The sequence below is a fragment of the Xiphias gladius genome, chromosome 21 (genome assembly GCF_016859285.1).
Source record: "Xiphias gladius isolate SHS-SW01 ecotype Sanya breed wild chromosome 21, ASM1685928v1, whole genome shotgun sequence".
NCBI classification, from domain to species: domain Eukaryota; kingdom Metazoa; phylum Chordata; class Actinopteri; order Istiophoriformes; family Xiphiidae; genus Xiphias; species Xiphias gladius.
In genome coordinates, this window is record NC_053420.1 from 13264459 (window position 1) to 13291802 (window position 27344).

At 39.2% G+C, this 27344-nt stretch overlaps 1 protein-coding gene across 1 annotated transcript; it reads left to right on the forward strand.

Annotated features, from left to right (window-relative positions):
- Window positions 1–22424: 22424 nt before the first annotated feature.
- On the forward strand, window positions 22425–26881 carry hrh1 (histamine receptor H1). Its single transcript, XM_040115797.1, has 2 exons — window positions 22425–22532; window positions 24323–26881. The coding sequence occupies exon 2, from the start codon at window positions 24581–24583 to the stop codon at window positions 26219–26221; it is 1641 nt and encodes a 546-aa protein (XP_039971731.1). The 5' UTR covers window positions 22425–22532; window positions 24323–24580; the 3' UTR covers window positions 26222–26881.
- Window positions 26882–27344: the final 463 nt, after the last annotated feature.

Genomic DNA, 27344 nt, shown 5'->3' on the forward strand with positions numbered 1-27344 from the left:
CACAATGTGGTTGGCGATGCCAGTAATGTAAACAGCACATTTATATTTGCAAGTTTAATGGACAGCCAATGACATAAGCACAATAGTAGATGTTCTACATCTTTCGAGAACATTTTTCGAGAACAAAAACTTGAAAGTTACAGATTTCAGAGTTAAGCTTTCTTTTAGAGAATGGACTGATTAATTAGAACTATATATTAAAACAGTGATTATGAAGTAGTTGATGTAATTTGTTAACTGCTGGGTGTTCAATGTTATGTTATATGTTGATCAGATGGAGCTTTCAGCTACCACAGAGAATGCAATCGAAGTAAATGCAGAAATGTGCTGTGCTGTGTTATTCCTGTAAAATGATGCACAGAAAAATTCGATGTTTTGTTGATGTTGTTCTACCAATACGTTACTCAATATGAGCTTGTTGCTGCTCTAAACATTTGCTGGAACAAGCAGACAGAGAATATAAACAGTATGTGAAAAGTGGAGAGGTTGGGTTGAGCAGTGTTGCCTTAGCATAGCTGATGGGAAAAATTGAGGATAGGCTTTGACGAAAGTAAAAATAAACAGAAGAAGATTAAGGGGTGAGAGCAGAGCGACTGTCATGAGTCAGGCTGTAGTGTCAGAACTCTTGCTCTCTTCACATGAATGATTCTAATCATATGCTGCATGTGGAGAACTGACCTAATGATGACTGTGGTTGTTTGTGTGCACCACAAAATTAAAATTAGTAGAACCAACAAGTTGTATAGTAAACCCATAAAACTGTTGAATTAATTAATATTAATATAGTAAATTAAAGAGCTGTACATATATTTAAGTTACAAATAATTCTTATGCCTGTACTCTAGTACATTTTGCTTGAATGTCAGATTGATTCCAGTAATGTTATTTGGGTTGTTAAGTGACCAACCCCCGTTCAAATTTCTCATTAATCCAGGTCCATTACATATACAGAAAGGTCAACACTACATTGCCCTTGACATGCACATACCAATACCCTCACCAGCTCTTGACTCACTCATCCATACTCACCCAGACCCAGCAATATAGCTCATTTATTGTGCATGTATTCTGAATAATAGGATTTATTACATGTATTATATGTAGTGGAGCATTAGACAAGTGGAGTAACTGATTCTACTGTCCTTAAACGATGCAGTTTCTGATATTAGTGAATCTACTATATGGCTGTTTTTGAACTGTATTCTTACATGGATTGTGCTAGAACTGATTCAGTCTCCAGTGGATCAGAGGATCCAGATTAGTCTGACTGCCTCTTACTCATGGAGAGAAAGAGAGAGAATAGAGAATATGACCTCGAGTCTCCCCTTCATCCATCTCTCACCATTCATCCATCCATTCTTAATGAGATACTCTAACCTGGCTGTTTAACACACATTAACGTCAGAGCTTCCCTCAGCTGGAAGTCTGGCTTTGGAGGCTTTTGGCTATAATAGCTTGTTTGGAGGGCATCATCATATATGTTTGAAATGTCATTTTGTTGATTTGTCACAGATGTAAAATGTCTGGGCATATATAAAATGCTGTGATTTGAAATCTGTAACATCTGTAGAAATGCATACTGTGTAACAACTGGAGCAAATGGGAAGACAGAATCTTGATCCAAAAGTCACAGTCTTTACTTGTAAACAGTTTAGTACACAGGGGGTCAGTCAGGAGATCAGGCAGTCAAAACAGGCAGGGAGAAGGCAACAGCGAGGTACAGGTAAAAGAGGGCAGAGATCAGAAAAACCAAAAGAATTAACACCAGGAGAAAGGCTGGAACGCTTGACACGGGATTCAAAAACAAATTGGCAAGGAGATAGGGGAATACAGAGACTAAATACAGTAGAGAAGGAAGGATAATGAGGGACAGGTGAATGATAGGAGATAAATGAATGATAGGAGATAAAGAAAAACATGGCCTAGGAATTGGGGCCACCTGACTTTCCAGGCTGGTCTGGATGGAGGCAGTGGAAGTCATGGATAAGGTAAGGATCCACCATGCTGCCAGAGGATACTGTCATCTTGCGAACATAACAAGAATCAGAGGATTCGTGTCCACGCTTGACATCCACAGTTTTAATTTTAGCAGTTTAGACTACTGTGATGCTCTTTTCCCAGGTTTCCAAATTCTCATGCACTTTCAGCTCTTTCAAAGCACTGTGGCAAAAGTCGTAGAAAGGATACAAAGATAAAGAAAAAGATAAGGAAAAGGGAACATATCACACCAATTCTCAGGTCCCTGCAATGACCGCAACTGTGTCATAGAAAATAGTTTAAATTACTCCTGGTAGTCTATAAATCCCTCAGTGGTTTAGGAGCAAAATACATCTCTGACCATCGTTTACCGCATGAACCTTCTCAGCCTTTCCGGTCATCTGATAGCAGCCTGTTAACCATTCCCAGAGTCTAAACTAAGCAAGGAGAACCAGCCTTTAGTTACAATACGATGCCCCACAGAGCTGCAAAAACTTCCAAAAGATACAACACTCGCTTCAACTTTAACTATCTCCTAACCTTCAGCACTCATCATTATCCACCATGAATGACATCTAATCTAATTTTCATTTACTTGTCTTAAACTTTTCTTTTAAAATGGTTCCTATCCTTTTTGTTTGCGTTTTAAAGGTTTATGATGGATTTCCTGTAACACACTCTGAGTTACCTTTATATGAAATGTGATATACAAATAAATCTGCCTTGCCAACCACAAAATTGGCAGTTGAGCAGTCCTTTAAGTTATCAAAAGGTTTTATAGACTGTGGAGGTTGGTGCGTTTGTATTTTAGAATATGGTGGACAATGGAAAAGCAGAAAGCTGAGAATTGTTAACTTATGTGATATGTGATAAAAGGTGAAAAGCAAAATGATGGAAAGTAATGTGGGATTAATCCTATTTTTTTTTTAATAAAAAAAACAACCTACAGTTACAAAGTAATTACTTCTTTATAGTTACATCAACCATCCTACATTTGCACATAAGCATATTCCTTTAGCACTATTTATTTCATAAAACATTTTAAAGTTTAATCTGTGATGCTGAAAAATGCCATGTTGGCATTACAGAGAAGAGCTATAAAGCAATTAAGAATCCCATATAAAACATTACAACCCAGAGCAAGCAGTGTGGTAGGACAATTTCCCAAGTTTGTTTATCTATTAATGATGAATATTCATTTACTGAGTGCAAAATGAAATGAAGTGCTGCTTGACACTGAGTTCATTAGTCTGTAACGAGAAACAGTAGGAGAGTGGTTATTGAGAACACATCTCCCTGCTGTTAAGCTGTTCTGGTTGGTTGGCATAATGATGTTAGTTTTACATTAACTTGATAATATTCTCCCCCAGAGGCGCTAGAAAACATGCTTCCATCCGGGAAGATTGTGATGAAACTAATTCTTAACGATGTTGACAGTGTGCTGGTTTAAAGTAGATTTTTTTCTTTCTTGTTGTTTTATAGTTTAGATTTTGAGTATTTGGTTGACGGTCTGCTCGGATACAGAACAACTATGCTTGTGTGCAAAATTACAACCAAATAAAAACTGCTACTGCTAGCTTGTCTGAAAACATTATTAACTATAGCCATAATATAACAATACCTGATCATTCTTATCAGTGTTAGCCTAAGCACAGTTGGTCTAACATTACATATATACATAAAAAAGAATGCTGAATTAACTTGTAATTGCAGCAGGAACTATAGTGGTTAATACAAGAAAAAGTACACTTAGTTTGTGAATGAGTTTGTTCAAGCTGATTATGAACCATGGTCTCTTTTTATGTGATTTCCGATTCCTGTCAAACTGTACTTAAGCAAAGCAGTGTTTTGAGCTACATGCTAATGTCAACATGATAACATTCTCACATCACAATGTTAAAATGCTGATTTTTGCAGGTATGATGTGAACCATGATAACCATCTTAGTTTAGCATGTTTGCATGCTAATAGTCATTAGTTCTGAAACTATTTCATCATACACCAGTTAATTGGAAAAAAGCAAAATGAAATTTTGACTTGATGATGGCGCTAGATGAAAAGTCAGGGATCTACAAAGTAAGTAGGATACTTCACCTGGAAATCATGAATGTCTGTACCTAACAAATCCTAAGTCCCTGTGCTGCATCAGTTAGGTTACCTTCTATGAGCCCAGTAGTTAGTAATGAATGTTATTGTTCCAGAGAGAGACAGGGGCTCCCCTGGTACCCTGAATGAATGGCCTCCTTTGGTTTACAGCAGGTTGCTGCTCTCCTCTCAGGCTGTATGATTAATGGTTTGCTGGCATAAATGTAGGTCACCAATGACTGCATTATTATAGCATTATGTGCATAGATTGCCATTATTTATTTTAGGAAAATGAGTTGTCTGTCTGGGAATATTGAGCATGTGAGTGGCAGACCAATCATGGATTGTCAGGTTATCGCAATAGGTCTATAAGTAATGCTTAATGACACCATATTTTATGATAAGGTAAAAAACAAACGTGTGTACCCTATTTGGCGCTAGCAGATTTAATCTCAGTCTTTTTCTGGTGTCTCATATTTAGTTTAACCTTGCTTCACTATTGCCCGTGTCATGCTGACATCCGGCGTTTGGATATATCTTTGGTAAGCTAATGCAATAACATACATATTTGTCTTCACATTAGTGTCCTTTTAATCTTTTATACTCTGTCATTCAAGCTCCACGGTGAAAGTTATCATGATGGTTTTTTTAGGTCTTTATAATCAGAAATAATAAAGGTTTCTGTACATCTATTCATACCTCAAAATCTATTGGTGTCAGTGTATTTAATATGACATTTTTCAGATGATCATAAAAACAAGTCTTCTTTCTTCTAATCCATATTTTAAGTTACAAATATGCACAAAAATATTATTCAGTTAATCAGCTTGGTATTAATGTCATCCAATAGCAATAGCAACTGTTTGTTACATTTTGTGTTGTACTTATATGGTACTTAGTGTAAAAGTAGAAAAATGTGTTTTATTTTACATGTACCTGATGATTAGACTTAAAATAACAAAATGTTGCTGTAAACTTTCCAGGATACCATAAAACTAATTACAGTGATTTGCAATATTTTACTTTCTGGCAGCTAGGTTTACTGTAAGTTTACAAGATAACAAACAAATCCTACAAAAATAAGACGATTAAGGTTAGCTTCTTTACCTGAGTCAAACCTGACTGACAGAGCAAAAAAGACTATATTGCTTACTCTGAGCTTTGCTCATTTCTTGTGTATAAAAGAGGAAACCTTATCGAAGTTTAGCCCAGAGACATTGGTTTCGAGTGCATCTTAAATATTATCATTTGAGAGAACCACAAATGCTAGTGCATTTGAAAAAAAAGGATTGAAATCTTACAACAACTTACACATATAGGAACAGTAGTAATATGTAATTGAAAATTACATACAATTGGATGTTCACCAGACTCACAATGATGACTTTGATGCTAAGTCTTGTCATATATTGGGTTAACTAACCTATGTACATAACACTTTCCCAAAACCTCAGCCTAGTCGTTAAAGCGAAACAAAAAAAACAGGCATATTCTAAGCTACATAATGCCAGTGGTTTTCAATAATTTGCCACTGAGGCTCAAGAGTGTGCTGGTGAGCAGCTGATTTGACTGATTACAGTATCGAAGTGACTCACAAAGCATGAGGGTTTTCAGTATGTACATTTTGTGGCATTTTAAAATCTATTTCAGATGTTGATTTTTTTTTTTTTTTTTACTTAATTCTCCTTCAAAAAAAGAAGAAAAGAAAAAAATTTAATAACATCACATTACGTGATATTCAGCACATATACCAAAGGCATAAAGAAAATGTAAATAACCTTTTTGTTATATAATGCACATAACTCTATACATGCTGATAAGCTTCAACACAGGTTTTAAAGGGTTTTAAGGCTGCCATGGCTGTCTCTAACGATACCGAGTCTCTACTTATTTGCCAAACATTTAATGTTTAACATTTACACCTTTCTCATTTTAATATTAGTGGAACCCTCCAACATTTATCAGGCCTATATGCGAGTTGATGTACATTTCAACCCTCACCTATGGTCATGAGCTTTGGGTAGTGACTGACAGAATGAGACCACAGATACAAGCGGCTGAAATGAATTCCCTCTGCAGGGTGACTGGGCTCCGACATCCAGAGGGAGCTCAGAGTAGAGCCGCTGCTCCTTCGCGTCGAAAGGAGCCAGTTGAGGTGGTTCGGGCATCTGATTAGGATGCCTCCTGGTTGCCTTCCTTTGGAGGTTTTCTGGGCACGTCCAACTGGTAGGAAACCATGAGGTAGACCCAGAACACACTGAAGAGATTATATATCTCATCTGACCTTGAAACACCTTGAGTTGGAAAAACGTTGCTTGCTTAACCTGCGGCCACCGCGACTCGATCCTCGATAAGAGGCAGAAAATGGATCGATGGATGGATGGATTTTTAGATTTAGGATTAATCCAAGCATAAAAATATAATATGGAATGTCTTCAGTCAGTCTCGGATTGAAGTTGAAACAACGTAGAGAGGGCATCATGAAGAACAGCAAATTGTGTGTGATTCTGTGCACATGAGGTTTCTTAGTATATATAAGAATCAAAACACTTTTTAGCAAATACCAATAGAAAACGATGAGTAGATATTTTGTCACTGCATGAGAAAAAAATAAAAACACATGAACATTTTCTACTGGACCTATGGTTAAGGTAATGTTAAGTATAGCAAACCAAAACACTAGGTTGGAGTATTACAGATGGCTGTTGTGTTGTTGTGTTGTCGTAGACAGGCACTTTGCACAATTATCCATCCATCCTGACTCCACAACCTTGAATTACAGTGGGCTGTAAGTATATCAAACTACCACCTGCTTTGAACTTAAACTTAGTTCAGTTTAAGCTGTTTGAAAAAGTTAAATCAACACTTTCATCTCTAAAGAAAGAACAATCTCAAAAGCATTTACTGTATGATGGTTCCCTTATTCTCCATTTTGACACCGTAACCTGCCCTGCCCAACTGCAGTGGGAGGCTCATGTGGTCTCTGACCTCAGGCCATGCTGACCAAAAAAATATTTTGGAAGTATAAAGGTCAGGACATAGTTTTACCCCTCTGCTCCCTGACTGGCAGGACAGCTGTTACTTCTGGTTATGTTCCGCCTGCAGAGAGCATATCCGATTGTCCTCTCTTTAAAAATAACAACCCACCAGTGTCCTTAACAGTTACATCATTAGTGTAAGTTATGCATGCCCCACGTTAGAGGCAATGCAATGACTCATCACCTGGACATTAAGGGTGGAATCCACCTACAAGAAAAACTCTCATACATAGTTTGTCAAAGAGACTTTCTTCCCACGAAAACCAAACAGCATCAGTCAATTACAACAAGTCCTCCAAGTCCTCCGGGTCTCCTGTGTGAAGGTCCTATGTTTTTTGTCAACCCATCCATCCACTCCAACCTCTTCCTAACACTGATTTTGTCGCTCTTTATACTTCATCTCCCGACTCCCTCCTCTGCTCCCGTCATAATAACTACGGCCACTAGAGGTCATCTGAGAATAAAACGTAACTATGGGTTGTAATATGTTGCTTGCAAAGACAACCTATGGGTTCGTTTCTGTCGTCCCTTGGAGGCAGAGGAAATGGTGTAAAATTGTTACAGAGCCACAAGGTCCACAGAGCGAGGAGTTTGAATGGGTCAAGAAAATGGCTAACTTTGACACAGGAGACTACTCTTCACTTCAGGTTTCCATGACATGATTGTTCTCTAACTTAAACCAAGTAGTTATCATTTGAACCATTGACATTTTGAGTAAAAAGCTTATTTGCTTTCTTGCTGAGAGTTAGATGACATGATGAATTCCACTCTCATGTCTGTTCGCTAAATATGAATTGGCACCAACAGACGGCTAACTTAGCTTACCGCAAAGACTGGAAACAGGGAGAAACCTTAAGCCTGGCTCTGTCAAAGATAGCAAAATCCAAACTCACTAATTAACACATTTTATCTTGTTTGGTTAATCTCTAAAAAGACTTAAGTATAAAAACAACAAAGCGCTATTTTACAGGCAGGTAGGTTATGTGCCTGACTATTTCTTGGTTGGAACTGGACAGTAACTGGGGTCTCCGCTGGTCTGATCAGTAAATGGTTTTATTGTTTTAATGGTGATTTGAAACAGTTTGAAAAGCACTGACAAATTTCATCAAGCAAATAAGGCCATCAGCTCAAAAAGCACTCATATCCTATGTGTCATTCTGTAGGTTGAGTATAAACAGTGTTTTTGCCTTTACATTTGTAGGACTTGATGAGTTTTATTTGACTTAATGGGTTTCATAGGACTTTTGGAGTACAATATGTTTTTGTTCCCTACTCACCCAGTTTCTCAAATGTTCACATGATCTCTCTGATTTTTCCTATTTTATTTAACTTTGTTGTCTTCATTCATGTGGTGAGCTTTTATTTCTTGGCATTGAGGATTAATGGGTCTTTGTTCCCAGTCATTTTTCATGTTAATTTTCATACCGTTCACTTTTACGCCAAAATAGGTCAAATATCTCTAAATGGCTAACCACCCTGCAGTCTCTGCTCACACATTTCATCTTCTCTTCATCAGTGTATATCAGCTTTTATTTTTTACAGTAACTGTGCATGCCATTCTTCTGAGATGACGAATCTCACACGGGAGAAAAATATCAAACAACTTGTGTTTTGCTTACGAGCGCGTTGCAGTCCAGATGACTTTTATAATTCATCTGCTGCCATGCAAAAGGTCTCTTGATATTTTCTTTACCTTGTCAACACAAGGTCAAAATCCCATTTGAATAATCTCCAATCCATCATCTTTCTCATTGTTATGATAAACAGACACCATAAAATATGCTGAGCGCTGGGGGACATTTCTGGATGACAGTGCCATTGTTGAGGTGGAATAAAGCCATAAAAGGTAATAATTGAGTGTTTCCTTCTTTTTTCGCAGCCAAGACTCGGCTCAAACTGCCGCACAACAAAACCCTATAAATCAAACTGTCAATCTGTACAACAAAGATGAATTTGATTGCACAGTATGGAGCACTGACTCTGAGTGAGTAACAGGAAGAGAACGAGAGAGTGTGTGTATGTATGGGGATGGGGGGGGGTTATGTGATATATTTAAACTTATGTGTGTGTAGGTGGGCTGCTTCTGTGTGTGTGTGTGTGTGTGTGTGTGTGTGTGTGTGTGTGTGTGTGTGTGTGTGTGTGTGTGTGTGTGTGTGTGTGTGTGTGTGTGTGTGTGTGTGTTTGATTTAGTGGTTCGTATGTTTCTCTACTTGTATTTGTTAAGTACACAACATGGCTGAAAATATGTGGACACCCATATCTGATTGCTGAACATGTCATTCCAAACCATGGGCGTTATTAAGGGTGGTATAACAGCTTCCACTTTTTGGGAAAACTTTGCACAAGATTTTGGGACCTGGCTGCAGGAATTTGCTCCTTTTCAGCCACAAGAGCATTAGTGAGGTCAGCCGCTGATGTTGAGTGATAAGACCGGCTCACAGTCAGCAAAAAAGTGCTGACTGGGTTGGGGCTCTGCGCAAACCAGACAAAGCCTTCCAGACCACACTAAGAAAAAACTTTCTTTATAGGCCTCACTTTGTGCATTGAGGCATTATCACACTGAAACGGGAAAGTGCCTTTTCCAAATTGTTGAAAGCACACTGTTCTCTAAAATGTAGATTTGTCCATACATCCACATACATCCATCTAACTGCTGTGCTAAAGGTTTTGATTATATCACGTGATCTGCATCAGCATATGGAGCTGCCCAGTTGTCATGGGATTGAATGCTCCACAACAGCTGCTAAAAGGATCTTGTGGTGAGCTTGTACTCTCAATTGCTGTTTCAAAGATCAAGAATTAACTTAAACTAAGATAATGAAACCTGCTCTGCTACCTTAGCTAAGCTGCTACTGATATATTCAGCAACAAAATAAAATTTCTTTGTCAGCTGTAGATAGTTGAAAAAGCTGTACCCAGCGCAAGTGAGCAAGAGCAACTTTATATGAAGAAAGAGAGCTAATGGGTTCCACATAAACACATGTTGTGCCAGAGGAAAAATATCTACTATTCCAGTTCTGTAATTTGTTTCGCATTACGGCAGTCTCACATCACCTAGTCTCTACACATAAAGCTATTTGTCTTGTGTTTTTTTTTAAGTTAACAACACAGATGAACTTGCTAATTAAAGTAAATTGTCATTATAGTTTACTGTCTAATCAGAAAATTAAAAAAGTACAGAGAATGAGAGAGTGAGAGAACGTGGAAGGGAAGCAGATCAACAATAATCACTTCCTTTTCGCATATAAGCAGACAATGAAAAAAACGCCATTCTTCTCTCCTTCCTCTGGCAAGTTTTCAAACATCAACAAAAATTTGTTATGATTATCTTACATTTTACAACATTTGTTATAGTTCTCTGCCAAAACACTGTTTTTTTTTGAAAATGCAGAGAAAAACAGACACAGCAAATCTATTTTCCCTTTCCCCCTCCTTTTCAAAGAATACTGTAATGAATTGGCATGAATGACAAGAAGGCAGTGTAGTGAGAAGCCTTTTTCTTGTCTCCATTAGCAGGTTCTGTGTTTCCAGAGAGCATCAAAGAGAGAGGAGCAGGAGAATGCAGGGGGGGAGGCAGGCCGTAAGCTTCAAGCTGCACACAGAGATAAGGACCAGACATCTCTGTGTGTGTGTGTGTGTGTGTGTGTGTGTGTGTGTGTGTGTATGGGGGGGGGGGGTGGATTAGGCCGACTTTGACTGGCTCTGCTCCATTGTGACAGTAGCTCCTACGAAGCTGCACTGCCACATGACGGACAGGGCTTGGAATTGCAAAGATAACGTCTCTCTCTCTCCCTCTCTGTCTCTCTCTCTCTCTCTCCATCTCTCTCCCTCAAGGACGCTCGAGCTTTACGAATTTTTGTGACTGGAAAAACATGAAGTATGATCACCGAAGGTCATTTGATCTTGAAACTATATATAAATATACACAGTGGTGTCCAAAAGTCTCAGACCAGTCTCAGACCACTTTGTGTGTGTGTGTGTGTGTGTGTGTGTGTGTGTGTGTGTGTGTGTGTGTGTGTGTGTGTGTGTGTGTGTGTGTGTGTGTGTGTGTGTGTGTGTGTGTGTGTGTGTGAATGTAAAAGGAAGTATCTACAAGAGGAAGGGTGAAGCAGTGGGCATGCATGTCTTGAGACAAAATGTGTGTTTTTGCAAGGATATGGCACTGTTAACCTGTGTGTGTGCTGTGAAAAATGGAAAGAAAGACAAGAAACAGAGGTAGACGAGAACAAAAAAGAGAGAGGGAGGAGAGATACAGAGGAAGAATGAAATGGCACTTGTAAGAGAAACAGACCAAATAAAGCAAAAAGCCAAAATGATGATAGTTTAGAGATGTCCAAAAGTAAGAACCAGCCCATATAAAACCCCTTATTTTTAATAGGGATTTATTTATAATAATTCTGCAGCATAACCATGTAGTTGCCAGAGGGAACTGTGTGCTGAAGCTTCTTTGCCTTTTCCTATTACATTTCCCTCATAAACAGAGTGATTTTCTTAATGTAGTAGGTTGAATGTATGATGTTCAAGAGGTTACCAATAAACAATCTTGTTATTTGAAAGATCATTATCAGAAGTACTGCTGGTGAATGCCAAGATTTACAAGGTATATCTATGATGCACCACCTCTATTTGTAATTTGATCTTTCTACAAAATGCAGTTTTAACTAAACTACTCTGTTGTCCAACTGTTCAAATTTAATGTGAGGAGATGTTGGAATATCTTGTGCTTTGCCAATGAATGAGGAAAATGTTTGCCTTGACTTTACAAACAAAAACAGAACCTTGATTAGATTGACAGTCTCCATCTCAAATTGTCCCATACTTAAAAGAAGCCACTTCTCAGTGATATGGGACCTTTTCTGTTTCAGTCCTCAACCTCAAACCTTATTTAGGCAAATCCAAAAATGGCAAGCCTTACTGAATGCCTAATTTATAGTGTATTGTTAACCTACCAACACCAAAAGGGAGCAAAATATGACTGGAAGATAATGTTGAAGCTGCATGAGGACTTTTCCATATCAACTAACTCTGTCACAAATATGCCAGCTGAAAATCATTAACTCTGCTATCTCCCAGTGTCATTTCATTGTATCAGTGTCATCATGCCTCCTCTCCAGAGGCGCATCATATATGGCTTTATCAGCGGTGTTTGACATGCAGCGTACCACCGAGCTCAGAACTGCAGACTCTTCGCTTGAAAACACATTTCAGCCCCCCAGCAAGTGGGAGACAGCGAATGAGAGTTGGCGGCAAGTGAGTTCCATTAGCATCACCAAACCAAGGAATCTTTTCTGCTTTGATGTGAACATGCACAACAGCACAAAAAAAAATAACAAAATAATAAAACGATTTATCATAAGATGGTTGTGGATTATGGTTACAGAAAATGTGCACTGTTGTTAATAAATAATAGATAAAAGCTCTTATAGGCCTCTCAGAAAATGCAGTCTAATGATCCCTTTACAATTTCTCAACTGCCAAAATGAAATTTTGCTGCATGTCACACATTTTAATCAATAAAGACTTGATAATAAGCAAACTGTTCTTGGTTATATCATGTTGTTATTAGTCAGAGGCTATGATTTTCTTCAACAACCACTGAAAAGTAAACTTTAAACATTTGATATGATAAAGTAAAATAGTTTTAGACATTGTAGGAACCCATCTTGTTTTGTTTTATTTAACCTAGGGCATAGTGTCATAAACAGTCCTGAGGACCCTTACAGCTGTCGTGGCCAATAAAACACCAAAGTGAAAATAAAGAGATGTAAAAAGTCTCCGCAGGAGATTGAAAGTATTTTCCATAATTCCCCAGCACCCTCTCTCATCTCTAACTTCATTCAAAGAAATTTTAGTTGATATTTATCAACTGGGTCACTGTGGATATAAGGATGGTGCTCTATTAAAGGTGCCACATGCAAATGTTTCTATAGCTACATAGCCAACATTAGCATTAACAGCTGTTTCCTACCAACAGCTGTTTCCTACCAACAGCTTCAGCCATCGTTGCGTTTACAAGAGGTTAGAATACGTCCTCTGAGCAGAGCTACTTCATCTTCTCATGTTGGACTGAGGGCAGACTAGACTCACTGTCACAAAGTAGTATTACAAGATGGGATGGGCCAGGGCTAGCTGGTTAGCATGCTAACTTCAGTAGAAGAAAAGAAGTGATAGAAATAGAACTAAAACAAGAGTTTTTTTAGCAACATTGCCGTTGCTTTCCATCACTGGAGACAGCTCTTGACGAATAAAGGAATTAAGTTTGAGGCTGAACTCACAACTTTTCTTGTGGAATGTTAAGTAAACAGGTGGTAATGCTAATGTTGGCTATGTAGCAACAGCAAAAACATACATATAGCACCTTTAAAATGGAATTATATGTACAGTATATACATACAATCACAGCAATACTGAGATCTGAAAAACAAACTGAAATTCAGGCAAATTAAAAAGTAAAGTTTTGAAGGTTGTCTTTTTATCTTTCTTAAAGTTATTTTATTACTTATTTCATTTAAATTTATTCCAAAATCCATCTGTACCTAATATGGGGGGGGGGGGCATTTAACTCTTTTATCTTTTTATACTGTATATAAGTGGAGAGGAATTCTAAACGTGATACAATGAGACTGTGTGTAAGCTATCAAAGCCCCGAAACTGTTAATGGGGCCTGCAGGGTCTTGCTGTGACCTACAACACATGTCAATGTGTTGTAGGTCACAGCATGTATGTGCAATGCGTGGCTGTGTGTAGCAATATGTATGTATGTTTGTCACTGTGTGTGTTTGTGTGTGTTCATGTGTGCGAGGCGGCAAGGCTTTTGTCTGTGTACAGTGCAGTGCATTATTCTTCATTAGAAACAGATGAGTGACTATGTCTATTCCAGGACTGCCCCTGGGTTCAAGTCAATCCACCATCAGGGCACCTACACACAGACACACGCGCACACACACAGACACACACGCACGCGCGCACTCACATACACATTCAATTTATGCACAGTGTTTGTTAGAGACAACGAGAACTGAGTCAGATGCATTTTGGAGTTCTATCACAGCCAACACGGCAGTTTCTTCTCTGTATATAAATATAGACAGAGCATAATAAGGTACATCAACCTTTCAGTGAACTCTTTTATGACTTATCTAATGAATAACGGAGAGAATTAAAGTTGTCAGAATAGAAACATGATAAAAATTGCCAAAAATACAGTGCAAATAAGTTATGTAATAAGTCCTATAAGTAATTAAAGTTTGGACATTATCTTCATTTTTGATCATATTTAATGTTTAAATTTAACATCCCTATAATGTTTGATCTTTTAATTAGCCTTAGTGACAAATAATCTCATAAGATAATTAGCCTCTCACAAAAAAAAAGGTAAATGTAATCCATAAACTTTTCAAACTTTTTATTAATCTAAATACAATTAAGAATATCACACTCCCTCTATGTAAAATAAATATAAGTCCTTCTTTGGGACATTATTGCTAAAATTCCCGAAGTCACCAGTCAGCCATTTTTCATTCAGACCGGGTTTCTCTGAGGTGTAACTGGAGGAATATAAATTGAATCTCAGGATGGATAGACTTGCATGATGAGCCTCTCTGCTATCTATGGAAGGGATTTGACTGAATATTGCCTACCTCGACATTGCTGGCTATTTGCTGGGATGGAATTATCCAATATGTGAACACTTCACTATTTCTGCTTGGTCAGGAAGGAAGCTTTTGGTTTTGTTTTTTTTTTTCAGTATGAAGAAATGTTTCATCCGTAAAAATTTATTCTCAACTCATCAGTGTTCAGCATAGTATCTTATACCAGGATATAAGGATTTGAGACTCTATGTATCTATAATGCTCTTTAAAATATTAACATTATTATATTAGTATTAATTAAGTCATTTTTTAAAAATCCCATTCCGATATCAAAAATTAAGAAAAAACTGTTAAAGGTAATGTGTACCTGATTACTTTGCCTGACAGGTAAACAACAGGCCCAGTTGACAGCATACAGTATGATTCTGTGCATAAAAGTCTAGACATGCATTTACAACAGGATTCCCCCACATAAAGACAAGAGGTAAATTTGACTTCTGTAGCCTCCACTCCATTGTCCAATTAGCACCACTGTAGAGAGAAAGACAGACAAAGAGAGACTCTACAGAGAGAGCAGATTACATAAGTCCTTTACCTCACATGCCTGACTATGTGACTGCAAAATGCCCAAGAGACTGAGGGATGGAGAAAGGCAGCGAGCGGAGAGGAGGTGGGGGAAGCGGAGTAAATTGGAGAAAATTAAGTGGAAGAGGGGAGAGAAGAGGGATTTGAAAGAGAGACAGGGTGAGCGAGAGGGGGAACGAGCTAGTGCGGGGGGGGGGGGGCTGATGAGAGGTTTATAAAAAGCAAAGTGAAGATGATGTAGAGGGAGCGTATGAAATGGGCCTCTGTCATTCTAGTTAATGCCAGTCGCCTCGGCTGAACGACGGCAAAAAGACTGCAGCTGAAGAGGGCTCTGATATGCAGCCTGACAAAAGCACTTATCAGATGCAGCACAGCTTGGAGAACGCTGACATGCCAACAAAACGCTGAAATCAAGTCCATTGGAAGGCAGGCTGATGACCTTATTCAAATTGTCTGGCTGACGCAATGTGTCAGAGAATGTGTTTTGTAATCATTTTTTACTCATTTTGGAAACTGCTGCATTCATCCCGCACATTTTAATTAAATAACAATTTAAGTGATGTGATGAAATAGTTTCTACGCTAAAAAAAAAAAAATCCCTCCATATTCCCCTTAGGTTCTGAATGGTTTTAGATAAATGTGTCATCAAAATAATGACTAAGTGCTGAAATTACATGTTAACGCTGGTCTTTTTTAAAAGAGATTTGATTCATACACAGCCTCTGTAACAAATCCAAATCACTGGTGCTGGTAAGGATTAAGTGTCTTGCTCAAGGACATGTCAGAATAACAGACGCTTTTTTTTCCAGTTCCTCTGGCTGAATGGCAAGCTCACTACTGACATTCCTACTCTAGTGATGGAATGTAACTAAGTACATTTACTCAAGTGCTGCATTTGAATACATATTTGAAGACATTTCCGTTTCATGCCAATTTATACCTACACGTAGGTACAGATCAGGAGGAAATACTGAAGTTTTACTCCACTGCAGTTATTTGACAGCTATAATAGAAGCATACTAAGCACAAATTACAATTTCAAATGCAAAACTAATGAAGATCTCACGAAATATGATGCATTATTATGGATTAAACTGCTCTAAAGTACATCAATTTAGAGTTGAAACGATTAGTCGACAGAAAATTAATCGGCAACTATTTTGATAATAATTTAAATAATTTTTCATGCAAAAACGCCAAACATGATCTGTTTTCAGCTTCTCAAATCCAAGAATTGGATGATTTTCTTTGTCTGAAATTACAGTAAACAGGACAGTTTAGAGGTGTGGACTATTGGTTGGACAAAACTTCAAGATGTCACTTTGGTCTCTGGGCAATTATGATGATGATGGCATTTCTCACCGTTTTCAGACGTTTTACAAGCCAAACAATTAATAGAGAATAAAAACCAACCACAACATTAAAATGCTGCTTTTGCATTAATGAATGAACGATAATAATCTCAAACATAATAGCATAAAAGTTATAGGGTCAATTTTTCTGTACATTTTCCTTACAATATCTGTGAAGATTCTCAGTCATCCGGGTCACGGTATTCTGTTAAGTGCGACGTGAAGGCAACTGGACTTGCTTGAAATTCTTGAAGACGTTTCACCCCTCGTCCGAAAGGCCTCTTCAGTTCTAACTGACTAGCGGTGAGTTCCAGGTATTCAATACAACACAATACTTTAGGAGGACTGAAGAAATGAAGGTCAACCACATTTACCTCAGTAGATATTCTAAAATGAAGAGGAAGTCCTACTGTCTGAATGTAATGAGTCTCCTTGCTATTTTTTTTAAAGGTTCACCTTTCTTCTTGTTTACAGAGGCTGAGAAAAAGGTTGCAAAGTCAACTCTGAGTGCTCACAGCAGAGTAAATCCCAATTGTGAAGGGAGATTAGCCAGAGATTTTCTCCTCTTATTATTTTCAGAGACGCTGATCTAGTGGGGAGCGTGATTGATAGTGGAGATTATCAGACAGGCCATCAGTTTACAAAAGCTTGACAGAAGGTTATATGATTCCAACTACTCAAAGGAGCTTTGATCCTTTTTAATAGCTTGTAAAGGCCCCACATATTGCCACATACAAGATGATTGCTACATTGCTAAATCTCTTTTGTAGAATATTTCAGCATTTAGAAACCTGACCAGCAGATGTCACTGTTGACCTACAAAACACAGATGCCTTTTCAAGTGTTGCTGTAGCAAGGAACCACAATACAGAAATGTAATATTGATGTTTGTCTAGTAAAAAATACTCAATATTAGAGCTGTTAATATTGATTGATTTATATTTACCATAAATACTTTGGGTCAGAACCAGTAACTGTGGCCTGAGAAGGACATAAATATTCAGTTTGAAATAATTTATGGAAATCAGTAGCATAAATAATAAAACCAATGTTCGCGACCAGTAATTGTTTCCCACTAGCAGCATCTTGCGTAATTTGAAAGATATTATCACCTCACACAGCAATGCACTGTAACTGGCCTATTTCTTTCCCTACAATCTGTAATTATAGGCCATTATGGGCTCCCATAGTACAGACTGACATTAATGACATTAGGAAGACCTGTGACGCACTCATTCACAGACACAAAATAGAATACACACATTCTTACCACAAATGTGCATGCACAAAGACACTAAACAGGTGCCTGCCCGCATACACACACACACACACACACACACACAAAAGAAATCTGATTACTCACACACAGCACCGGAGCAGAAATAGACAATCCTTGTCACTACGGCACACTCACGTCACAGTGTGTTACTTTAAATCTTCGTTTATATACAGTTAGCATCATGGTGACTGCATTTAACATAGATTATGGAATATAGATATTGATCAACCCATAAAATCTGTGGTGTTTCGTTTATTCCACAGCTACCCTGCTGTTGTCCTCTAATCCTTGTACTTATCATAGCATTCAGGCTGTTTGTACACAATGGCTGGCTTCCTGTTTTCAGGAATACATTCAAGCTGCCCACTTTTTGTGCTCAGAGCAGCTCCACTCAACTACCTTGATGGCAGCTATTTGTTGAAAGTGGATATTTTCTAAAAGGGGTTCCAAGAGTTCAATGTTAGGACAGCTCCTACTGCTCCTTTCTGGACAAAAATTTCAATTTAGGTTAGCATTTTCTCTGCCTCTTATCCCCTCCATGATCCACACACACAGACAAACTCACACAAGATCGTGGTCCCTAAGAATCAAACCTTCCTTCCCCTTTTCATCTTGTCCTTCTTCTCTCCCTCTCCCTCTCCCCTCCCGCCCTTCCTTCCTTCCTCTCTTTCTTTTTACCTCTTCACCCGCAGCTTTTCCTGAAGGCGAGAGCAGGGATGGTAGGAACACCTTATCCATTTTGCCCAGTAATCCTAAAATGATTTTTTTTTTGTGTGTGCATCTCCCACTTGTACAGGGGCAGGAGTAACACAAAATATACCTGATGAACCTGATGAAATATACCCACAAAGGTGTATTCAGCCACACCCTATCTTCCCCAGAAATCTCTCAGCTCTCCGTCACACAACAGCTACGTTTCCATTTTACGCAATCGATCCAACTGTCTACACCGTCTGTGCAACTCTTCACATTTCACACACGCTTCACTCACATAACAGTGACCCAGAGCCACTTTTAACAGTTCAACTCTGCGGCTGTCTGACGGCAGACACACTGATGCCATTGTTGTGCTGATGACATGTTGCTCTCGCAGCAGAGCCCATGTGGAGAAAATGTGTTAAAACTCTAGACTCCAGACAGAGGAAGTAATTTGTCTCAACCAAACAGGTGCAACAAAACAAACAGGAGAATGAGGATAGAAATGTCAATGAAGCACAGTCTGTACATGCCCACACAGCTGAAGAGAGGTCCGATCAGCCCGAAATAACTGAAAACACCTGCGTAGGAGCGAAATGGATCTAATGCGTAAGAATCAAGACACTGTTGAAGTAATTTTATTACTTCGACAGAGTCTTGATTACCAGATATTAAATTAGCCATTAAAACAACAATAAAACAAACTGTGAAAAGACACTATGAGCAGGAGAGAGCAGGAGAAAACATGAAGCAGCTGAACAGGATGGAGAGCTTCTTGGAGTGAGGCCAGCAGCATGCAAATTAGGACACGTACAATGTAAGCAATTGCTATGGCAATGCTATAAATAGTTAATGATAAATGACTTCAGCACAGGCAGTTAATACGTGACATCATATAATCATATTACGTTACAGAAGACACCGGTAAAGCTAATAAATTCAGTATGGACGTCCATTCTTGACCTTTGGGAACAGTATGCATCACTAAGTTATCTAGGCCCAAATGTTCACTCACTAGCTTTTTGGTGCTTTCAACCTCATCTCAAGGTTTTCTTCAGCCGAGTCAGTGTGTGAAAGTGTGAAACTTTGATTGCTTGATAACAGGTGGTAAAACAAAAACAAAAAAACTTTTAAAATATCACAATTTGTATTAAATGAGCGTTTGATCATTTGGAAATAGGCTCACTTTACAGTTTGCGACATTTGATTAAAGTTTTTTTCCCATTGTGATTGTGTGAACAGAGAGAATAAAACAAAATAATATAAAACACTTTAAATTAGTGAGAGTGTATTTTCACTGCACTTAAAGGTGCATAACAAAATGTCAATATCAATAGAGTTAATTTGTGTTGTCACTGTGATGGGAAGATTCAGACTTGTGTTACCTGTACCAGTCGGATCGAGTCAATATTATGATAAGAACATTTTTACTGTATGAACACTGTATTTCTAACTCAAGTACCTTCTGTACATGTAAAGTTAAGTGCTCTGATGTATTCTCCTTTTATAAGATGCTAAAAACACTGAATATGATTGGGATTCCTGCCAGTGTCATACTGTCCGAAAGTCTTAGAAAAGATTGATGTCTCTTGCTAAAATTCTTGATCATTTCTACCACAGAGTTTTTGCACATTCATTTCTTATCTCAAGATAAAAAAAATAACAACATCACAACTGCTCCCAGTGTCCTTATTGCTCTGCACCATTTGCTTTGCAAATACTACAGTGGTTTTTACACATCTCAAAAAAAAAAAAAGATTATTATCCAAAAAGTTGAAAGACTATGAAGACATTAAGTTGTATTGTGTTAAACTTATTCTAATAATGACCCCACTCTGACTAAGTAAAATAGGTAAATGTATTTTACATGACAGCAATAGTCCCAGGTGGTCTATTGATAACTAATTCCTAATGATGCTGATAAACAACTAGTATGTATGTTAACAAAATTAATGGTGCACTGACTCTGTGTAGCCATGAACTGTTTGTGTGAGTAATTACACCCATTTTTAGTTTAGAACCATCAGAATTACCTGAGTATGAACCTCGGGCTCTGCCAAGGAGTGCAAGCTTTTTGTGACCGCCATATTCAGAAACTACAGTTTGGCCATTTTGGCATGAAGCTAAGCGTAAACAGTCACACTCCACAGACAGGAAAATTGATTGACTCTGGCAACTCTGTGACCTTTCTTGTAGATTCATCATTAGGCCAAAGTTTTTATTTTCTAGAGTCTGTATTTCTTGACCTGTCACTTATGTACAGACCAATAAACTGCAACAGGGTTCACACATCCAGCTGGAATAAACATGATTTGGGATGTTTTTGGATGACTGCGAATGACACTGTCAAACTGACGTCTCAGTTTCTAAAGATGTGTCCACTGACACCTTATAATAAACATCCATTGCAATATTTCCTTCCAGAATAATACTTGCAACGAAAATAAACTGCGAGAGTTTTCTGACCCCGTGAATTTTCCCCCTACTCTCTCTCTCTCTCACACAGATACACACACACACACACACACACACACACACACACACACACACACACACACACACACACACACACATATCAGACTTCCCTTTGGCCAAGAAGCCATTTCACAATGGGTCGAGGCCCAGAAGATGAATCCCAGACTACTACTCAGAATCACACATTAGTAGGATCATTAGGAGCGTCACCACGTCACTGCTGCGAGATGCACTGAATGTTATCAAACATGCCAGACATTTTTGTCAGTGCTCTCCTATTGTTCAACCCAGTGCCCTCAAGTGTGGGCATTGTTCCAGCAGAAACAACAGAATTTACAGTTGGCAAATGTCCTATCAGTTCAGACAAATGTTTGTAATGTTTGAGAAGCAACCTGAGACTTTAAGTTTCTTTGAAGCTGCAGCGTGAAGATATTAGATCGTTTGGGTTCAGGCTGTTGGCGATGGGCATTTAAAGTTTAAAAAGTAGGATATAGAAAATAGGAAAGAATTTCTGGGTCACTCGTAATAAAACCTTAAAACAAGTGTCATGAAGTGTTGTGATAAGGTCCAGCAAAGCCCTCCTCTATCCAAACCCTCACTTTCTCCGTCATGCATCTGATTCACATCCTTCTGTTCTACACAAACCCACTCACTGGCGGCGTTGAGACGCGCACTGGCGTGGAAACCAGCTCCGCCACCCAAATTCCCTTTCTGCCTTAGAAATCAGGCAACGGCCGCCAGTCAACGCTGCTGAAGTCAACGACAGCAGCGCGTTTTGCTCTCTAACCTCTGAAAAACCGGTATGCAGCCCGGCACGTTTCATCACTCCGGCTTGTGTGTTGTGATTGGAGGAATTCGGGATGTTACCATGGTGCCCTGCTACTGCTGTCCACAGTCTCCTTTACCAGAAACGCACACGGATCCCAGCCTCACCTCTCTCTGATGCTGGACTCCCCTAAAATGGCTGAGCTGTGATTGGAAGCTACATTTTTAAACAGCTACAGATGTTTTTACAAGGACCGTGGTGCTGTAGACCTTAAGTGTTCACCGACCTCCGATGGCTTCCCCCCCCCCCTCCATGATTTCCACATATCATGAAACGGAGAAAGTTAGACCCCCTTGCACGCAGTGTGCGGCTGACTGTACGGTGAATCCCACACACACACACACACACACACACACACACTGAATCGTGGCACCGCGGATCACAACGCGCCACTCCACCAGGTGAAAACTCGTTTCAGTGACCGGGTCATTTTAGTGGCTGCACTTGTTCAGCGGGATATCACGTGAACTCCAAAGTCTGCATTCAGTGCAGAGAGGGGGAGATGGGGGCAGGCGGTGGACTTCTTCTTTCCCATTCAAACCTCACTGTGCTTCACTCATTTTCCGTTTTTCACCCGGAATACAAGCTGGAATAAAAAGGGATTTTCCTGGAAATGCATGTTCAAGGGTAAGTCTGAAAATGTGTCCTTTGAATGGACAGACGCCTACAGGCGACAATAACTTACATTGTTAAACTTTTTTCAATTATTATTATTTTTTTGTGATGGCAACCTAAAAGATCAATTTCAATCCCGCTATATATATATATTTTTTTTTTTAAGAATATGCCGGGTTTCTCGATCGTGTTCACACCATTTAGACGCCCGAAAGTTTTTCATGGGTGATCCTGCGGCCGCTCAACAGGTGGTTTCTCTGCGCACCGACTTGTAGCGTTTCGCACGGGAGCCAGTCTTCCTTTGGACAGACGGGCTCCATCAGGTCTCAGCAGGGACCAAAGATAGCGCGATTAATGAAATCAGAGAGAGAGAGAGACTGGCCGTTACAGGTGATCGCACCGAAGACTTAGTGTTGGATAGGTATCCCGTTCTTCTCTGGTGCCGTACGTAGGCTAGTGTGCTGCTCAAATGATAGGGGGGGTAAAATAAATTCTTTTTCGAATTCGGTGAGTAATAAGGTTCCCTGAAAATCTGTGCTGCGGAGGCAGTCGTTGCATAAACACAGACACTATAAACAGATCGAGAAAGTGTTTTAGAATCACTCAGTTCAGATTCAAAGCCAAAAAGATGTATGAAAGCTAATGATAAATATGGGAGAGGCTCAAAATATGAGAGACAGCATGGAGGCACAACACTGTCTGTACTTGGAGTGTGTTTTAGTTTGCCCTTCACATTTCCCGTGATTGTACATTTGAATTGTTTTTAAAAGTGTCATAAAAAAAACAACAACTCTACCACTAATTCGAAGCTTTCGCTGTTGGAATATGCTGCTCTCCAGTAGGTTAAATGACTTGTACCCTAAAGCTGGAAAGCTTTTGCTAAATCCTCTGGATGGAGACTCAACATCCATCATACAGCATGCACAGGGTAGTACCATAGTTCATTCACTGCTTCCACAACTTTCAGTCTCCCTGGCTTATTTAATCATTTACTTATTGAATTGGTGAAGGCACGGAGATGTAAACATGGGGGCTACTTAGAGCAAAGAGATCTTTACTCTCCCAGCGCCCCCCCCCCCCATTTTAATATCGAAACCACGATGAGAGTTAGAGTGAGTCACCCTCTGAGGATGCTCTGCTAAAAACCTTTTCAACCCCCTTACTGCTGTGAGTGATTTGTTTTTTCCCACTAGGCACTAAACACTTATGAGCTTGGTGGGTTTTTTATTTTTTATTTTTTAATCATTCCTCCTCCTGAGTGTGTGTCATCGGTGACTAAGCAGACACATAGCTAGAGAGACAGATGATGTTAATTCACCTATAGCAGATGTAACATGGACTCTTTTGACTATACTCTTGCAGCGAGTGCAGCCTCCTTTTGTCAAGTCACAGTTTATCTTCTGCTGTGTAGTCGACGGGATTTGCCATCCTCCCCTCATGTGAGTGTTAAAGAAAGCCAGCTGGACAGTGAAAGAAAGAGCAAGGGAGATTTTAGCCTACTAATATTGTATATCCAAACCAAAAAGTAAACGATTACTTAACGTGTCAAGCAGTGTTTTAGGCGCTTGCATCTTGACGTTTTAGTTTGTTTATCTCTCATCTGACTGCTTTCTGAAAGATCCCTTTCAAACCTGTTTTAAGACATGTAAAAATACTCTTAAAAATACTTTGCGTCTAGAATGTTTTTTTTTTTAAGAAAAAATTGGTTAAAAATTCTTAGAACTTTAATTAAGCAAACGAAAGAAAAGAAATGTGATAAGTTGTACCAGTAGTCCAATCTGTAATGTTCTTTATGTTTCCAGGTATTAACTGTTTGGACTTATGTGACAAATGGACCACAGATCAACACATCACTGATTACGCTTCTCCCAGTATTTAAAGGATTACCTTTTTTCCTCTGGTCATTATGATCTAAGTGTTGGATCCAAACTGATTTAATAAACCTTCCTCACCTGATTAAAACCTACTGGTTTATACATGTTCTGGCCCACGGTTAAAGGGACACTGGCCAACAGTTCTCAACAATGTGACTGGATCTAGAGGCGGCCATCTGACCTACCATGATGGCATCTGGTCTGTCACCGTCCACAGACCCATGGCTCAACATCAGCAGCTACGTCAATAACAGCAACAACGGCTGGGGTGGCCTCCTTGATGGTGACTCGCTGAGGAGCAATCAAACACTGAACCTCCATGACCACGTCCACAACGCCGTGGTGGGAGTTTCTCTGGGACTCCTTTCTCTCCTCACCATCATTATGAACCTGCTTGTTCTCTACGCCCTGAAGAGAGAGAAGAGCCTCCACACCGTTGGAAACCTCTACATTGTCAGCCTGTCTGTGGCAGATCTGATTGTAGGGACTACAGTTATGCCTCTGAACCTGGTGTATCTATTAGAGGATGAATGGAAGCTGGGCCGGGCTGTCTGCCAATTTTGGCTTATTATGGACTATGTGGCAAGCACAGCCTCAATTTTCAGCTTGTTCATCCTGTGTTTGGATCGGTACCGCTCTGTCAGACAGCCGCTTAAGTACCTAAAGTATCGGACGCGCAGAAAAGCCAGTGTGATGATTTCTGGAGCCTGGCTGCTGTCGATGATGTGGATTATTCCAATTTTAGGATGGAGGTCTTTCACACATGTAGACCTTAAACCTGAGGAGGAGAACAAGTGTGACACGGATTTCCGCTTTGTCACATGGTTTAAGGTTATTACGGCCGTCTTCAACTTCTATGTACCCTCAATTTTGATGCTAGGGTTTTACCTACACATCTACTTGGCTGTGAGACAACATCTGAGGGACAGGGAAAGAATCATCCATCCTACCAGTTCATTGGACAATGGGAAAGGACAAAATGTTAAAACGCCCGAGAAAAATGACTCCAAATCACCCAAGAGGGAGCGTAAGGCTCCATTCAAACTCTCTCAAATACGACGCTTGCTGGACCAGAACACTCTAGATCAGACATATTCCCTTGAAGATGCTGATAAAACCAAAACTGCCCTTTTTAGATCTCACAGAAAAATTGGTATAAAGTGCCAGCAGACGTCATTGTTTGCTATGACAACAAAACGACTCAGAATTGCACGAAAGGGCAAAAGGTGCTCCTTGTCCCCTGAGGAGAAGCAACCAGATGCAGAGATTCCCCTGAGGCGTCTCTTGGTTCCACAGGATGTAACTTACGAGAGGACTAATGAGAACAAACTCCAGGCATCTGTAAACGAATGTCACGTCACAGTGCCAAACTTGAAAAGCGGGGTCTGTGATATCAGTCAGGTTTCAGAGGTGCAGAGATACACACCTGGGCTCTGTAAGAGCTACGACCCCAGGCACGTGCTACCCTGGACTGACGATGGGGTTGAAGATGCCAAATTGGACCCAGCTAACGTGGTGACTGTGAGACAGACGTGGCAAAAGTTTATTGACCAATCACGTCAGCGTGTCCAAAGCCTGAGGATCCATAAAGAGCACAAAGCAGCCAAGCAGTTGGGCTTTATAATCGCTGCTTTTCTGTTGTGTTGGATACCGTACTTTATAGCTTTCATGGTCATGGCATTCTGCAGAGAGTGTGTGCACCATGACCTTCACATGTTCACCATATGGCTAGGTTACATCAACTCCACTCTCAACCCTTTCATATACCCGCTCTGCAATGGCAACTTTAAACGGGTCTTCAAAAATATTCTGAACATTCGTTTGTGACAGACTGTGACAGGAAAATAAGCAGAACAAAATCATAGGTGTCTAAATGCTGCTGATATTCACTGATGAGGAGGGGACAACAGTCTAAAAGTTGAATGAATTTACCACGTTAGACACTCTCGAAGGCTTTCAAAGTGTAGATAAAACCCTATGTGGATTTTGAGTATCAGTTACGTCTGTTTGTTCTAGATCTTATTTTTGTAACTTACTGTACTTCTCAGACTCATGGCAACAGTTCAGGATGACGTCTGAATGTAATGTTATTTTGTCCATATGCTACAGTGATAATAAATTGTGTCTAGGACCAGAGGCCTTTAAACTCAAAGGAATTTGATCTCCGAACCAGGGAAACAGGAGCACAAATTTATGGTCTTGGCTCTGGTGCAGAAGAAAGGAAAACTATGTTTAAAGTGTGTTTTTAAAGAACATCTTTTTATTTAATTATTTATTTTTTGCACTATCAGTGCAGAGAAACGGAAATTTGATGTGATACAATGGGATGCTGGTAGAAAATATTTAACATTTTACAAGCACTGCCATTCATTTTTGAGTATTGTTGTCACTTGTCACATTGTTTTCTCATCATTAAAACTGGATATGAGACATCAGTTAGTCCAGGAAAAACACAAATCTTGGCTAGTGTCTACTAAGCTGATTTGGGATTGTTCAATTGTCCTTTAATTTCACCCTTCTTTGTAGGGTTTTTAAAGATACAAGCTTTAAATGATTTGCATTTATAACACATTAAAGCCCTTATCTTGACAATAATAACCTACAGACATCTCTTTTTGTGCTTCATCATCTCTTTACTTTCATCGTGTAGAGTAGGTGAGTGAATCAGCAAATATATTATGTGAAGAAAAAAAACATGAACTATTAACCGAACAAATAACTTATTTTTACCTACATATACTGTATATGCTATATGCAGTAGCTAAATATCGGCTGCCTGTCTGAATCCCATTTTCAAAACAGAAAATCTGTCTGCATGGCAACTACTTACTGTAAATCCTTCTATTAAACTGCAGAAGGATTGTTTTTTTTATTCTAACAAAACTACCTTTCAGGAACCGATTGTTAAGCTTTTCACACTCATCTATTTTAATATGTGATGTAACACCTC

Excerpts from the sequence above, each read along its gene's own strand:
- hrh1 (XM_040115797.1), top strand. The coding sequence starts at position 24,581 with ATGATGGCATCTGGTCTGTCACCGTCCACAGACCCATGGCTCAACATC.